General features: G+C 41.7%; 1 protein-coding gene across 4 annotated transcripts in view; it reads right to left on the bottom strand.

Moving 5' to 3' along the window:
* dennd1a.S (DENN domain containing 1A S homeolog) overlaps positions 1-16283 on the bottom strand; it is a 486461-nt gene that overhangs the window by 452988 nt on the left and 17190 nt on the right. For all 4 annotated transcript variants that reach the window (XM_018232034.2, XM_018232036.2, XM_018232035.2 and 1 more), the window contains exon 2: positions 11629-11693. In XM_018232034.2, the coding sequence (XP_018087523.1) occupies positions 11629-11693 (65 nt within the window). The remainder of the gene's footprint in view (positions 1-11628; positions 11694-16283) is intronic.

Here is a 16283-nt window from a genome sequence, read left to right as displayed (position 1 = left end):
GATAGAAGGAAGCATGGTCAAGTGGGGTCTAAAGATTCACTACTTCTGCAATTTATTACTCCATTAACTACTGTTGCTGTGTTGTTGTTTTTTTGTTTTGTTATGTCCACAGCAAAAGGACAATCTACCCAGAGTAGCAGTAAATTCTATGTAGGCACATTGTTTTAAAACTAATGTTTTGGAAACAGCAATTCATTTTAACATTGTGTCTAAAATTTAGGAGAATGTGATACTGGACATCATATCTTGGAGACACACATAGTAAGACTATTTTGACCCACCCAACTTTCATGTACCTGCTTCAAAATGTAAGCCTCTGCTCAGTTACTGTCCTTCTTTTATTTTCAGGGCAGACCTAGGGCCCAAGAACATATACCAGAGAAAGAGGGAGCTTGCCAGCCTGAAACTATTTACTTAAAATGGTATTTTCTTGGTCGAGGACATCCCCGATTTTAGCTTTTGTGCTTTGGCAAAAAAAGCACACAATCCTTGAATTTTCATTCAGTAAAGGCTATGCTTCACAGTTGTTCATGCCAGTTTTTCTCCAGTAAAAAAATATAATAATAATAATAAAAAAAAAAGAAATGACAGATCACAAGAGTTCCCTTTTGTAAACCAATTCATGCTTCTTATTTGTTAGGTTAAAGGTTAAATTGCTGACCTCTGCCCTCCTGCTTTGCAGTCTTTCCCTTTTTCTGTATAGCTTTATTTCCACTTGTATTTACATGGATTAGTCCCCTTTCACGCTTAGAAGGAATCTGTTCACAGCCAATGCCTTAGTTCTGGTTTACAAAAAGCAGTCACAATTATTCACAGACAGACAATGACCGTATTGTGGCTTTACAAAACCCACACCAGACCCTGGCAAGTTCTGTTCTTGCTTCACAAAACAATAGAGTAAAAATCTTATCAAGCGCTGAACAGAAAGCAAACAAAGCAAGCCTACTGTGAACTTGATGAGGATGTCAGGCTTGGGAAGAAGGAAAAAAAGAAGATAAATCAACAAGCAAATGAGGGTCTCGCTTATAAAGTTGTGAGGAGAGATCTATCTGTACATGGACTTGGGTGCTTTCTGGGTCATTGTATACAGTAGTTCCATTATACAACAACAGATAAGTTTTTTTGAATATTTGAGGCAACAAGTTGCTACAACTCACGTATTCATGTCAATAGAAGGTATAATACAAGTGAACCAAAATTGGAGTATCTCTGGGTGCTGCAAGCTTGTCACACTAAGGAAATTAGTATGACTCCCTCCTTTTAATATAATTAAAATTATTTTCTTTCTTGAATGACATATCAGAAATACCTAATTGATTAATCAGTGCTCAACCAGAAGTTAATTTCGTCCTCTGACCTGTCACAAATGAAAGGACGATAAACACAATAAAATCAAAAGATATGATATACATATAAATAATAAGAATGATACGCATGGTCTTGAATTTTCTGCAGTGTACTGCTTATTATTTATTTTATTAGGATATATGCTGCCTATGGAAAATGCTATTGCTGCTTTGAAAATGCTGAAGTGATCGTTCCCATCCTGACAGTGCCAGAACCTACCATACGCAGCTCACTCGCAATTAAAATGAAACAGAAGATCCCCACGCGACAAGAGATTGCCTCCTTCTTGGATTCGGTCCAACTGCCCTCACTAACCAGTCAACAGATAGAGACCCTTAATGATCCCTTTACTGAGGAGGAAGTTTCGGCTACGATTAAAACCCTAAAAAACGGCAAGTCCCCCGGTCCAGATGGATACTCAAATGATTATTATAAGACATTCGCACATATTTTGGTACCTAAACTCACTAAACTTTTTAATTACTGGATTGAAACCAACACCATTAGCTCGGAATCTCTTGCTGCTCATATAGTCACCATCCCGAAACCGGGTAAAGCCCCGGATAAATGCACTAATTACAGACCGATTGCGCTTCTAAATACAGACATTAAGATTTACGCCAAAATTTTAGCTTAGAGATTTGCACCACTACTCCCAACCTTGATTGACAATGATCAAGTGGGATTTATACTTGGTAGACAAGCCCCCGATAACACCAGGAAACTACTAAACTTAATTCACATTGCTGAAAGAGAGTCCACTCCATTCCTGGCCCTGTCGTTGGATGCGGAGAAGGCATTTGACAGGGTAAACTGGTCTTACATGCATATGGTCCTAGAAAGAACTGGACTCCAGGGCAACTTCTTAAAAGCCATACTGCTTCTCTATACTAAGCCGTCTGCTAGAGTAAGAATTCCGGGTGCTCTGTCGGATGCCTTCGACATAACCAACGGCACGAGACAGGGGTGCCCCCTGTCGCCCCTTATATTTGCCTTAATGGTAGAGCCTTTAGCAGCGAAAATACGACTGCACCCGGGGATAGAGGGACTTAAGGTTGCAGCCACTCACCACAAGATAGGATTATTCGCTGACGATATTGTCATGACCATCACTAACCCAAAATTGTCGTTGCCCTATCTCATGAATGAACTTCGGATTTTCCAACGCATTTCTTATTATAAGATCAATCAGGATAAAACGCAAGCCCTCTCCATAGGCCTGCCCCAATCGGATATAACTCAAGTTAAATTACAATATAAGTTTGACTGGAGAACCACTTATTTTACCTACCTAGGTGTTAAGATCCCTAAAACCCTGAACAATAATATATTATATATATATATATATAATAATATTTACTATCGGACAATGAGAAATTCCCACTGATGCAAATGAGATGGGAACAGGACTTCAATGTCCATCTCACCCCTCAACAATGGGACAGAGTATTTTTGGCATCCCAGGGTGCCACGAGATGCACTAATCATATAGAGAGAAATAAAAAAGTGTTGTTCAGATGGCACCTTACTCCTGTGAAAATTTACAATATTAACCCTAACTACAGCGACAAATGTTGGAGCGGTTGCAATGCCCCTGGTACTTTATATCATATGTGGTGGGAGTGCCCTCAAGTATTGTTGTTCTGGAAATCGATATTTGCATTCCTACAAGCTGAGCTACACTGGACTTTACCTTTTGAGCCTCAAATAGCCTTGCTTAACGCCCTCCCTTCTTTTGTGAAGCCGCCACAACGGAAGTTACTATTCCAAATATTTACTGCTGCTGCCACAATCATTTCGAGAAAATGGAAACTGAACACTACCTATTCTCTTCAGGAGCTATTCACACTAATTTCCACTCATGAACAAATGGAGGAGATGGCATCTACCAACGAAAATAAGAGAGAGGCCCACGATGACATTTGGTCACCTTGGCGGCTCTTTAGGTCGACTAACCAAACCGCACAGCAAGCCTTGCATCAGACCCATTCTATATCCCAATCCCAATTTGGTGTAACAGATATGTCACATTGAAGGGGGGAGCACCCCTTCGATCTGCATATATTATCTCCTGGATCATTAAAAGAGCATAACAGTTCAGAGCATAACAGTTAACTTTTTTTTCCTTTCCTCTGTTTTCTTTTCTATGTTTCTATGCTTATTCCTTACTGTGATCTCACTGTAACCAGAATAATGATACATGACTCTGTTGTAATTTGCACTTTTCTACTATATTGCACTCGGAGAATTGTGTACCAGATATACAGCTTTTTTTGTTATCGCTGTCTGTGCAATTCAATAAAGCATTTCTCTGGTTAAAAAAAATTAAACAGAAGCAAATGCCAGGGGAAGGGGTATTTTGACCTCTGCATTTATATTTGCAGTATCCTGGACACATTAAATCCGAATGCCAAAAAAAATTTTTAGGGTTTTTTTTTTTTTTACTATAAAATCTGAATTGTTAGTGGGAAAAAAAACTTGAATTTTTCTGAATTTATTAAACCCCTGAGGGTGTTAAAAGTCCAAATAAAAAAAGTACTCCAACTCAGACCTGCCGAGTTCATGTAGAAGTCAATCTGAGAAGTCCCAAAGATATCTGTGCTCGATTTTGTGCAATAATCCAAAGATTTCGTGGTTTTCGGTCAAAAATACAAAAAAATCTAAGTTTTTGGGGAGTCAAATAGGAAAAATTTGTATGATCTAATTTTTTTACTATTTTATCGAGTTGTTTCATGCAAAGGAAATTTTCAGAAAAATCTATTGATAAATAGGGGTGGGGGATTTAGTCAACCTATTTTACAGAAAATAATCATAATTTTTCAGATTTTTTAAATCATCCCCTTAGTGTCATTAACCTTATGTAAAGGAGCACATTATGTCAAGGAGCACATTTGTAGCAGATAATTAAATGACACAAGGCAGCAGAGTGCATGTAGACTCATTTTTCCATGACAGATAACCTATGTAGAGTACCCAACTGCTGATGAAGAGTGGACAAAACTAAGTAATTTCAAAAAATTATGATATATACTTTATAGCAACCCATAGTGTAAAAGCAAGTTAAAGAGGGAAATATACAATATAGCAATGATATTGTTTCTCTGTATAATTAGCCTTTTCAGAAGTGTCCCTTTAATTATGGGCACTGTCATTTTCTTCTCATGCTCAAAAAAGTTTCCAAACATATAGCAGATTATCAAATAATGCAGCACATGGGCCACAGCCTTAGTTATTGAACTTACTACCCATATGGGTAGAAAATTAGTTGACGATTGAAATAAACTGGCCTTCTAAGGTCACTAATAATTCTTTTGATTAGTAAAGGTTGCTTATTAAATAAAAAAAATCATATGAATAAAACAGCACACATTGATAGTTGTGGTAGAAATTTATTAGTTGAAGTTAAAAATTTCACATCTCCATAGGTCCCACGCATTTTGTACCATAGAGGTACTTAATCATGGGCTAATTAAGTGCCATGATTAAGTGCCCCTAGGGTACGAAAGCATAGGGGCCTATGGAGATGTGAAAATTTTAACTTCAACTAATAAATACAGCTTTTTACTTTATTTATTTAGCCCTGTGGATTCTTTTGAGTGCCGGATGGCCCTGTTTTTCTTTTTGCATATACTGGTTTGCCTCTCCCTGAAGCCGAAGGTCTGGGGCTGGTGCACCTGGACCACTTGATTTCCTCGGTGAGCAATTCACATTTACATTTATATTGATATGCTGGAGAACTCTTTTTTTCTTTTGTTTCAATCTGAATACATATGTAACATGTATATAAATATATTTCACCCTATGTTACATAAACAAGCAAACAAAATTGCAATACTATACCGAAAATTGTGTTTATAATCAGAAATCCTTTACCACTTATTCAGTGACTGTAAGGATAGCACTTGTTCCTCACATTAGTTTATCCATGGGTCCCTGCAGTGAGCATTCATGTTAAATTTTGGTTGTTTTCTTGTTTATGTAACACAGGGTTTAACACATACTTGTTTACAGTTCATTTACTCTAAGGCCCATAAGCCTACACTAGTTCCTCTATCAACTTAAACACATTTATAATCATTTTAAAATCACACTTAACAAACCAACCCATGTATGTGAACCCTGAAGACCCTTGTTATTCAGAGAGAAAAAGAAAGTTGAGTGTATTGACTGTGCCCTCTCTGATCGTATCATCATCTAATTGTTTCATTGGACAGGCTCTGCAGCCAAGCCACTGCCTACTATTGAAATTCAGAAACACGAGTGATTAACATAGGAAATGAGGGCAAAATTAAAAATACAACCTGTTCTGAATTCATGTCATATAAATATTGATGATATATGCAAGTGAATTTCAATTACAGTATATATTTTAACAAGCAAAAAAAACCTTTGGTTAGAAACTGATCTAAAAGGACAAAATAATTCATTTAATTCTGTTAATAGACTGCTGCTGTTATAAATAATTTTTACCCACTCTGATGCTAATTGGAGATGACTTCAGACGGAAATGCCTACCTCTGGATCAACAGAGAGCAACAGTTGGAAAGACTAGTTTCAGAAGCAAAACGCTGTATGTAATGTGTTGCCACTATAAAATGACTATAAGTAACCAACATTTCCTTGTTGTCCATAATCAAGATGTATAATGTTTCTATTCTTACATTTCTTCTTCAGAGATTCTTCTCTGTCTTTCTCTCTGTCTTTAAAATCAACAAATTCTGTTATTTGGTTCAGCTCAGTGTGGGGGTTTCTCAGTGTTCTATTTTGTACCAATTTGTTTTTCTCACTGTACTTTAGAAGTCTCATCAGTTGATTTGGCTTTAAATATCACGTGTATGCAGATAGACATCCCTTCACTAACCACAGATTTCCAGATTTCCAGATCCCAATAATCATGATCAAAAATGGACCTAACCAAACACAAACCGATAGTCTTTTCCCTCAGACCTATCCCTGTTAAGCCATTAAATGAGAACTAACTCCTAAAAATTAATATGGCTTTAAAATGCCATGTTTTATATACTGAAGGTTAGCCTACAAAATAATTCTGCTAGCATTCAGTCAATAATTACTCTACACCACTTTATCTCTGTACTTGTGTTTCCATATGCTCGTGGACATTTCCATTCCGCTTCACAGCACTCTCACCCATGTCAATGCCCAAACTTTCTTTTGCTGCTCCTTATCTCTGGAATTCTTTCACAGAATTCCTTAGCAGAGACACCTATGCATCAATGCTTACCTGTGTCTCTGTTGAAATGCCAACATTCTTAAAACAAGAATTTTACTATGCCAGTAGATCACAGATTTTGTTTTTCCATTCAGGAATATAGACTGACTAAATATATAAAAAATATTACCTTTGCAGGTTTTCTGGAGTCTGAGGTAACTTCTTTAGATAGATTTTACCCTTAAAGGCAAAGTAACACCAAAAAATGAAAGTGTTTTAAAGTAATGAAAATATCATATAGTGTTGCCCTGCACTGGTAAAATGGTCCTGTTTGCTTCAGAAATACTACTGTAGTTATAAACAAGCTGCTGAGTAGCAATGGTGGAAATTGAAAAAAGGCTATATGGCACAGGTTAAATAGTGGATAACAGATAACATTATGTTCTACAGAGCTTATCTGCTATCTGCTGTGTAACCGGAGCCTTTTCTCCTTGAATGGCTGCCCCCATGGCTACATGGCATCTTATTTATATAAACAATAGTAGTGTTTCTGAAGCAAACACAGCCTTTTTACTAGTGCAGGGCAACACTGCATTATATTTTGATGTTATTGGTCCTTTACAGGTTAGCCTGAAAAGGTGTCAGCAATGGGCCACAGCTCCAGATTAGGCAGAAGTGAAAATGATGCACTAATGTACTTATTTATTGCATGCAGTTGCAATGATTTATTCCTGCCCATCAATATATAGAGTATTTGTATTAACCACATAGGGGCATGTTTACAAACATTGAAGATAAATATCTGGAGAGATTTCTGGAGCTGTTGCCCATAGCAACCAATCAGATCTTTGCTTTTGTTTTCTAACTAATAGGCGGCTGTTGAAATCTAATTGCTGATTGGTTGTCATGGGCAACATCTCCAGAAATCTCTCCAGATATTTATTTATTTATGGCTCAATGTATAATTGTTGCAGTCAAACCTAAAATTTGTAGTAGTAGCAATAAATGTTTGACCACTGAGGAAGAAGCTTATTCTATGTAACCCCAAAGAAGAATGTAGCACTGAAAGGTAAATTATAAAATAGGTTTCAAATAGTCACAATCATTCTCATCTACCAGGGCCTCAGAAAGCTGTGCACACAAACCTTTTCCTAAAGTAAAGATGGAAGTACTTCTGTTGCCTTCAGACTCCACTAGGAAAAAGATTATTGTAAGCAGGAGCCATTGAGATGTAAATTGTGTCCTTTGGTCTGAAACAATGATGAACTTCTTCAGAGTTAATAGATTTCTGTTGAGAAGATTCATCTCCCTTTGTAAACAAAGCAGGGTGTTTAGGAGGGAAAGGAGAAAAAAATGTTTGTTGAATTTTGTAGAAGACAATTCCCTAGTGAAAAATAAGTCGCTAGTGCAGTTTTGCACCCTTTTGCCAGGTGCATTTTCGCTCAGGCGAACAATCGTTTCTCTGCAAATTCACTAAACTGCGAATTCTACAGAACATTACCTCTTTTTCCAGAGTTTCCTTCGCCACTTTAGAACTGGCAAACTGATAGGATAAAGCTACATCCTCCTCAAATTTATGTCAGTGACATCATATCCTGTATGCCAAAAAGTTATTAAAAATGATAAAAAAATATTATATTTTAAAGGGGTTGTTCACCTTTGAGATAACTTTTAGTATGATGTAGAGTTATATTCTGAGATAATTTGCAATTGGTTTTCATTTTTTATTATTGAAGGTTTTTGAGTTATTTATTCAACAGCTCTTCAATTTGCATTTAAAGCAATCTGGTAACTAGGGCCCAAATTACCCTAGCAACCATGCATTGATTTTAATAAGAGACTGGAATATGAATAGGAGAGAGTCTAAATAGAAGGATCAGTAATAAAAAGTACCGTAGCAATAACAATACATTTGTAGCCTTACAGAGCATTTGTTTTTTTAGAAGGGGACGGCAACGCCCATTTGAAAGCTGCAAAGAATCAGAAGAAAAAGACAAATAACTACAAAAAATAAATAATGAAAACCAATTAAAAAGTTGCTTAGAATTGGTCATTCTATAACATTCTAAAAGTTAATTTAAAGGTGAACCACCCCTTTAAAGCGCGATTGTCTTTGAAAGTTGTAACTATTCCAAATTTTTAAATGTTTTAACCTTTTTTTTTTTACCATTTCAGGGGCATGCCACATTTGTTTTAGGGTGGGCTCATGTCTAGGACAATAGAGGATAACCTTTTGTCTTTATTTTGCTACCTTGAACATTTTTAATAATAAGTGGCAAATAATGAAAAAACTATAAAAAATAAAAAATGAAGGCCAATTGAAAGGTTGCTCAGAACTGGTCAATCTATAACATACTAAACATTAACTGAAAGGTGAACCACTTCTTTTTGCTGTCCCTAACAATGTGCCACATGCTGCCATATGCAGCATGATTTTTACCTTGCTTCGTTGCAGGAGCAGCACTAGTGATAGCCACTTAATCAGAGTACTTCAGCAAATCGATTGTATGTAGATTAGAATTACAGTATGCTTTGGATTTTTCTCTTGCAACATGATGAAAATTGTATAATTTGAAACAATGTAAAAAACAGCTGCTTGCTGCAAGAAAAATAAAGAATAATAAAAATATTTCTGCACTAATTTTATTTGGTAAATAAATAAAAAAGCATTTATTTAATCATATGCAAAGTCCAACATTTCAGTCACTACAGAGTGACCTCTCAAGGACTTGTGTATCCACAAACAAACACTGTAGAGACTGAAATGTTATATTTTTTCAGAAGAGTGCAGAAATTTTTTTGCTTGTTTTTCTTGCACCCAGGCAGCTGTTTTTATATTGTTTGGTGTGAACCTTTGTGTTGGTAATATAACAGGTGTACTATAGGTGGCATACTACACCCAGCAGACTGGGTGCTTAAAGGAAAACAAAAGGCGCTATTTACTTGGGGTGCAAAAAGTTAGGCACCCCAAGTGATTATATATACTTACCTCACACCCCAGGCAGGTGATCTTATCAGCAGAAAACTGCACAGGCCCGGGTTCTTCCAGTGAGCATTATGGAGCAATCGGCTTCTGTCTTTTTCTTTCTTCACGGGTGCACATGCACAGTAGAGTGAAAAGCTGAACTTTAACAAAGAATTCGGCTATTTTCTTCTACTGCGCATGCGTCTGCCAGGCCCGGACTGGTAATCTGTGGGTTCTAGCAAATGCCAGAGGGGTTGCTGTCAGTTGCGATAGAAAGTGGCAAGTGGGCTGGTGGGGGCTGTTTGGGCCTCTGTGAAATGCCAGGGCTTTTTTTTTAATCCCAGTCCAGACCTGGCATCTGCCCCGGGAAATTTGAAGAAAGAAGAAGATTAGAATATTCAGAATATTACTATTATCGCCGGCATTTTTTTTTTTTCATTTTAGCCGGCGCAGAGTGAGGAAAGGCGTTTGGGGAGATTGGTCGCCACAAAGATGAGGCAATTAGTCGCCAGGCGACCAAATCTCCCCAAAACACCCAGTGTGGCTTTACCCTAAAACCACAATCATTTTAATCTTGAAGAACTAAATAGAGCAGTATTGTTTGTATTAAGAGGTGTAAAATTATAATTTCAAACAATTGAAGAACAAATGCAAACAGGGCACTTCCAGCATTTTGTTACTTGCAGTGATAAACAGTGAGGTGAGGACAAAACAGTAACACACAACATCATGCCATATTCACTTACACTGCAATTGCCTGCAATCATGGGTGCAAACAGTTGCCAGCCAATTGTTAGTTGAAAATATGGCAGAGTTTCACATACGTAGCACCAAATCTTGTAGGTTTTAGCAGGAGAAATAAAGGGGGACAAATTTGATTGTTTTGTCCCTGCCCGGGTCTAATCATTGGGTGACATCCCCGGAAGTTCTCACATCCAAATAAGCAAAAGCTGTAAAGTAGTAATTAAGGTTGAAAGGAGACACTTATTACCACTCATTTACACTTTCTGTTCAAATAAAACCTGTCTAAATGCAAGTTAATTCAGAGAACAGAAAAAAAAACTCCACTCATCTAACATGATAACATAGCAAGTTAGGTTGAAAAAAAGACACACATCCATCAAGTTCAACCTTTTTAAGTCTATATATAACCTGCCTAACTGCTAGTTGATCCAGAGGAAGGTAAAAAGCCCCATTTGAAGCCTCCAATTTGCCTTATAGCAGAGATGCCCTTATGCTGTCAACGTTTGCATGTTTACAATTTAGTGGTTTAGTTACTCCCTTATAGAGTTGTTTCTGCAACATTATCTCAAAAGAGACCATGTTATGATCACTATTGCCTAAATGCTCACTCACATTATATACATCATTCACATAAATCTCTCCCCAGTGGATTTTACAATCTAATATATTATTGATTTGGATACAAAAATGAAAAACATCAGGGCTGTACTTTCATCTGTAGTGTCTACTTGTTCACAAAACATTGTTTCTCACCAATCTGTCAGGCTAATCAGATTTCAGGATTCCATGGAGTATGACCAAATGCAACAAAACATTTACCTTTGGGATTCCATAGGTGCTAATTCGTAATGTTCTATCCGTCTACGTCATTATCAAAGGCTGTCCATTGAGACTGTACTATTCCATAATATCTGTAGAGCACATTGTGACAAAGATGTACCTAGAAGTTTTGCAAGTTGCTGAGCTTCAATGTGCAACCATTTCCCCAAAAATCAGAGGCCCATTAATCTGACCAATGAGACTGTGCCATTATATAGTACCAGTACACAGTCACAAATGAGAAATCATAAAAGGGGTTTCAAGGCTGTTGATCTTGAATATAAGAACCAACGTTTCGCTCTCAACAGAGAACTTTGTCTATATAAATAATGCCCAGTAACCAACACATATATATCATATACAATAGTATATGCTCTCATTCAGTTTCAGCATAACATTAGGACAGTAACATAAGTAGCATCATTACTGTGACTATGAACTGCAAAGGAAAGCAAATGGTTGGATTAGGAAGGTTGGCTTTTGCAGTACAGCAGAGCTAGGTCAATTTGGAAAAGGTTTTATGGCTAATATCATCAGCTTTCAGGAAACAATTATGCATTCATATTCAAAAATCTAGAAGTACCTTCATCAGTTGATCCTGGCCGGTTCACTTCAATGTACACTTCAAATGTGGTGTCTGGGTTTTGTCTGAAAAAATAAATGACAAAAAATTAAATGACAACTTTAAGAAACAGTAAAGCAGATATTTATTTTAGTGATATATATATATATATATATATAGATAGATAGATATATATATATATATATATATATATATATATATATATATACTAACCTACTTTGTAGTATAAGAATAACAACTGCCGTAAAAAATATTTTGCCAGATAGCAAACCAAATTTATTTCAACAATTTTACTATGAATGTTATATATATATATATATATATTTTAACAGCTATAGAATGTGCAACATTGAAACCTTCTTGCAACAGCTGTAACACAATCTACTAAATGGTTACTTTGACCACAAGTTGCTTAGGCTCAGGAACAGGTTCCAGGAATAAAGAACCACTGCAAACATCTTTATAGCCCTGGGGACTAGTTCACCTATAACCACTACCTCTGGGTTTTGTAAATTCTAAGGGGGTGTGTGTGTGTTTAACCCTTCATCCACCAAAAGAGCAAGGGGCCAGCTGAGAAAAAGTGTTGTCTAACTTTAGCATACTGGACACTGCATTGAGTTGTAACTCCCATGCAGGCCCGGACTGGCAATCTGTGGGTTCTGGCAAATGCCAGAGGGGCTGCTATAAGGTCCCATAGAAAGTCAGTATTTAGTGGGCTGGTGGGGATGTTTGGGCCTCTAAGTGGGCTGATTGGGCCTCTGTGTACCTGAAATGCCAGGGCCTATTTTAATTCTCAGTCCAGACCTGCTTCCATGGCTAATATTTAGTATAGGTCAATCTAAAAACAACTGGACTTGCTGAGTAATCAATGAAGACGTTTCACTACTCATCCGAGCAGCTTCTTCAGTTCAACTGACCGGTGTGGGAAGTTTTCGGCATATAAACTCTTCCACTAATCCATTTACAATGGCACACTGTAACTCTTCAAAGAGGTAACATCTAAAGAAAAGAGGTGTTGATTCTGTGTAGTTGTGATAGGATTATGAAAGGTGTCATGAAACTCCTAGATACAGGTGTTACTTGTGAGAGTTGCATTAATGGAAGTGTGAAGTGTTCTGAATCCGCCGGGGTACAGATGTTAGAACAGCATTGTATGTAGCAGACAAGTGGTGTCGAAGGCCCAACACCCCCCCAGAAAAGTGGTACGGTCCGACCCCCCTCCAGAAAAGTGGTACGGTCCGACAACTGCCCCCCCCCCTGAAGACAAGTGGTACGGTCCGACCCCCCCGTGAAGAAAAGTCGTACGGTCCAACCCCCCCATTGAAGAAAAGTGGTATGGTCCGAAAAAACCCCTCGAGAAAAGTGGTACGGTCCGACCCCCACCCCCCTCAAGAAAAGTGGTACAGTCCGACCCCCCCCTCGAAAAGTGGTACGGTCCGACCCCCCTCCCCAGAAAAGTGGTACGGCCTCCCCCCCTCAAGAAAAGTGGTACGGTCCGAACCCCCCCCCCCGCCCTCAATAAAAGTGGTACGGTCCGACCCCTCCATTGAAAAGTGGTACGGTCCGACCCCTCCATTGAAAAGTGGTACGGTCCGACCCCCCTGAAGTAAAGTGGTACGGTCCGACCCCCTCCCCAGAAAAGTTGTACGGTCCGACACCCCCCAAGAAAAGTGCTACGGTCCGACCCCCACCCCTGAAGAAAAGTCGTACGGTCTGACCCCCCCCCTGAAGAAAAGTGGTACGGTCCGACCCCCCCCCCCCCTCAAGAAAAGTGGTACGGTCCGACCCCCCTCTCAAGAAAAATGGTACGGTCCGACCCCTCCATTGAAAAGTGGTACGGTCCGACCCCTCCATTGAAAAGTGGTACGGTCCGACCCGCCCTGAAGAAAAGTGGTACGGTACGGCCCCCCCCCCATTAAGAAAAGTGGTACGGTCCGCCCCCTGAAGAAAAGTGGTACGGTCCGACCCCCCCCCCCCTGAAGAAAAGTGGTACGGTCCAGACCCCCCCCACCCCCGTCAAGAAAAGTGGTACGGTCCGACCCCCCCCCCCCCCTCAAGAAAAGTGGTACGGTCCGGACCCCCCCCCCTCAAGAAAAGTGGTACGGTCCGACACCCCACCCACCCTCAAGAAAAGTGGTACGGTCCGACCCCCACCCCTGAAGAAAAGTGGTACGGTCTGACCCCCCCTGAAGAAAAGTGGTCCGACCCCCCCCCCCCCTCAAGAAAAGTGGTACGGTCCGACCCCCCTCTCAAGAAAAATGGTACGGTCCGACCCCTCCATTGAAAAGTGGTACGGTCCGACCCCTCCATTGAAAAGTGGTACGGTCCGACCCCCCTGAAGAAAAGTGGTACGGTACGGCCCCCCCATTAAGAAAAGTGGTACGGTCCGACCCCCCCCCCCCTCAAGAAAAGTGGTACGGTCCGACCCCCCCTCTCAAGAAAAGTGGTACGGTCCGACCCCTCCATTGAAAAGTGGTACGGTCCGACCCCCTCCCCAGAAAAGTGGTACGGTCCGACCCCTCCCCCCCCTCATGAAAAGTGGTACGGTCCGACCTCCCCCCCCCCTTGAAGAAAAGTGGTACGGTCCGGACCCCCCCGAAGAAAAGTGGTACGGTCCAAACCCACCCCCCCCCCTCAAGAAAAGTGGTACGGTCCGACCCCCCCTCTCAAGAAAAGTGGTACGGTCCGACCCCCCCTCTCAAGAAAAGTGGTACGGTCCGACCCCCCCTCTCCAGAAAAGTGGTACAGTCCGACCCCCCCAAAAGAAAAGTGATACGGTCCGACACCCCCTCCCCCGAAAAAAAAGTGGCACGATCCGGAACCCCCCTGAAAAAAAGTGGTACGGTCCAAACCCCACCCCCCTCAAGAAAAGTGGTACGGTCCGACCCCCCCCTCTCTCAAGAAAAGTGGTACGGTCCGACCCCCAATTGAAAAGTGGTATAGTCCGACCACCCTGAAGAAAAGTGGTACGGTCCGGGCCACCACATTCAGAAAAGTGGTACGGTCCGACCCCCCCTGAAGAAAAGTGGTACGGTCCGCGCCCCCCCCCCCACAAGAAAAGTGGTATGGTCCGACCACCCCCCCTGAAGAAAAGTAATACGGTCCGACACCCCCCCCCCCCCCCCGAAAAAAGTGGCACAGTCCGGACCCCACCCCCCTCAAGAAAAGTGGTACGGTCCGACCCCCCCCATTGAAAAGTGGTACAGTCCGACCCCCCTGAAGACAAGTGGTACGGTCCGGCCCCCCCCTGAAGAAAAGTGGTACGGTCCGACCCCCCCCCCTGAAGAAAAGTGGTACGGTCCGACCCCCCCTGAAGAAAAGTGGTACGGTCCGACCCCCCCCCCCACACACACACAAGAAAAGTGGTACGGTCCAACCCGCCCCCCCATCAAGAAAAGTGGTACGGTCCGACCCCCCCTCCTCAAAAAAAGTTTTATGGTCCGACCCCCTCAACCTGAAGAAAAGTGGTACGGTCCGACCCCCCCCCCCCTAAAGAAAAGTGATACGGTCCGAACCCCTCAACCTGAAGAAAAGTGGTACGGTCCGACCCCCCCTAAAGAAAAGTGATACGGTCCAAACCCCCCCTGAAGAAAAGTGGTACGGTCAAACCCCCCCATTAAGAAAAGTGCTACGGTCCGACCCCTCCTGAAGAAAAGTGGTACGGTCCGAACCCCACCTGAAGAAAAGTGGTACGGTCCGCCCCACCCCCTCAAGAAAGTGGTACGATCCGACCCCCCCTGAAGAAAAGTGGTACGGTCCGACCCCCCCTAAAGAAAAGTGATACGGTCCGACCCCCCCTGAAGAAAAGTGGCACGGTCCGACCCCCCCTGAAGAAAAGTGGCACGGTCCAGACCCCCCCCCTGAAGTGGTACGGTCCAAACCCCCCCCTCAAGAAAAGTGGTACGGTCCGACCCCCCCTCAAGAAAAGTGGTAGGGGGGAGGTCGGACCGTACCACTTTTCATGAGGGGGGGGTCGGACCGTACCACTTTTCTTGAGGGGGGTCTGGTCCGTACCACTTTTCTTCAGGGGGGGTCCGGACCGTACCACTTTTCTTGGGGGGTGTCGGACCGTACCACTTTTCTTGAGAGGGCGGGTCGGACCGTACCACTTTTCTTGAGGGGCGGGTCGGACCGTACCACTTTTCTTCAGGGGGGGTCGGACCATACCACTTTTCTTGAGGGGGGGGTCGGACCGTACCACTTTTCTTCAGGGGGGGGTCCGACCCCCCCATTGAGAAGTGGTACGGTCCGACCCCCCTTGAAGTAAAGTGGTACAGTCCGACCCCCCTCCCCAGAAAAGTGGTACGGTCCGACCCCACCTCCCCAGACAAGTGGTACGGTCCGACACCACCCCCCACAGAAAAGTGGTACAATCCGACCCACCCCCTTCAAGAAAAGTGGTATGGTCTGACCACTTTTCTTGAGAGGGGGTCGGACCGTACCACTTTTCTTAAGGGGGGGTCAACCATACCAATTTTCTTGGGGGTGTCGGACCGTACCACTTTTGTTGAGGAGGGGGGGGTCGGACCGTATCACTTTTCCTGAGGGGGGGTCAGACCATACCACTTTTCTTGAGGGGTGACGGACCGTACCACTTTTCTTGAGGGGGGGTCGGGACCGTACTGATTTTACTGAGGGGGGGTCGGACCGTACTG

This window comes from Xenopus laevis, chromosome 8S, assembly GCF_017654675.1.
Source record: "Xenopus laevis strain J_2021 chromosome 8S, Xenopus_laevis_v10.1, whole genome shotgun sequence".
Taxonomy (NCBI): domain Eukaryota; kingdom Metazoa; phylum Chordata; class Amphibia; order Anura; family Pipidae; genus Xenopus; species Xenopus laevis.
This window is presented reverse-complemented; position numbering and strand designations above follow the sequence as displayed.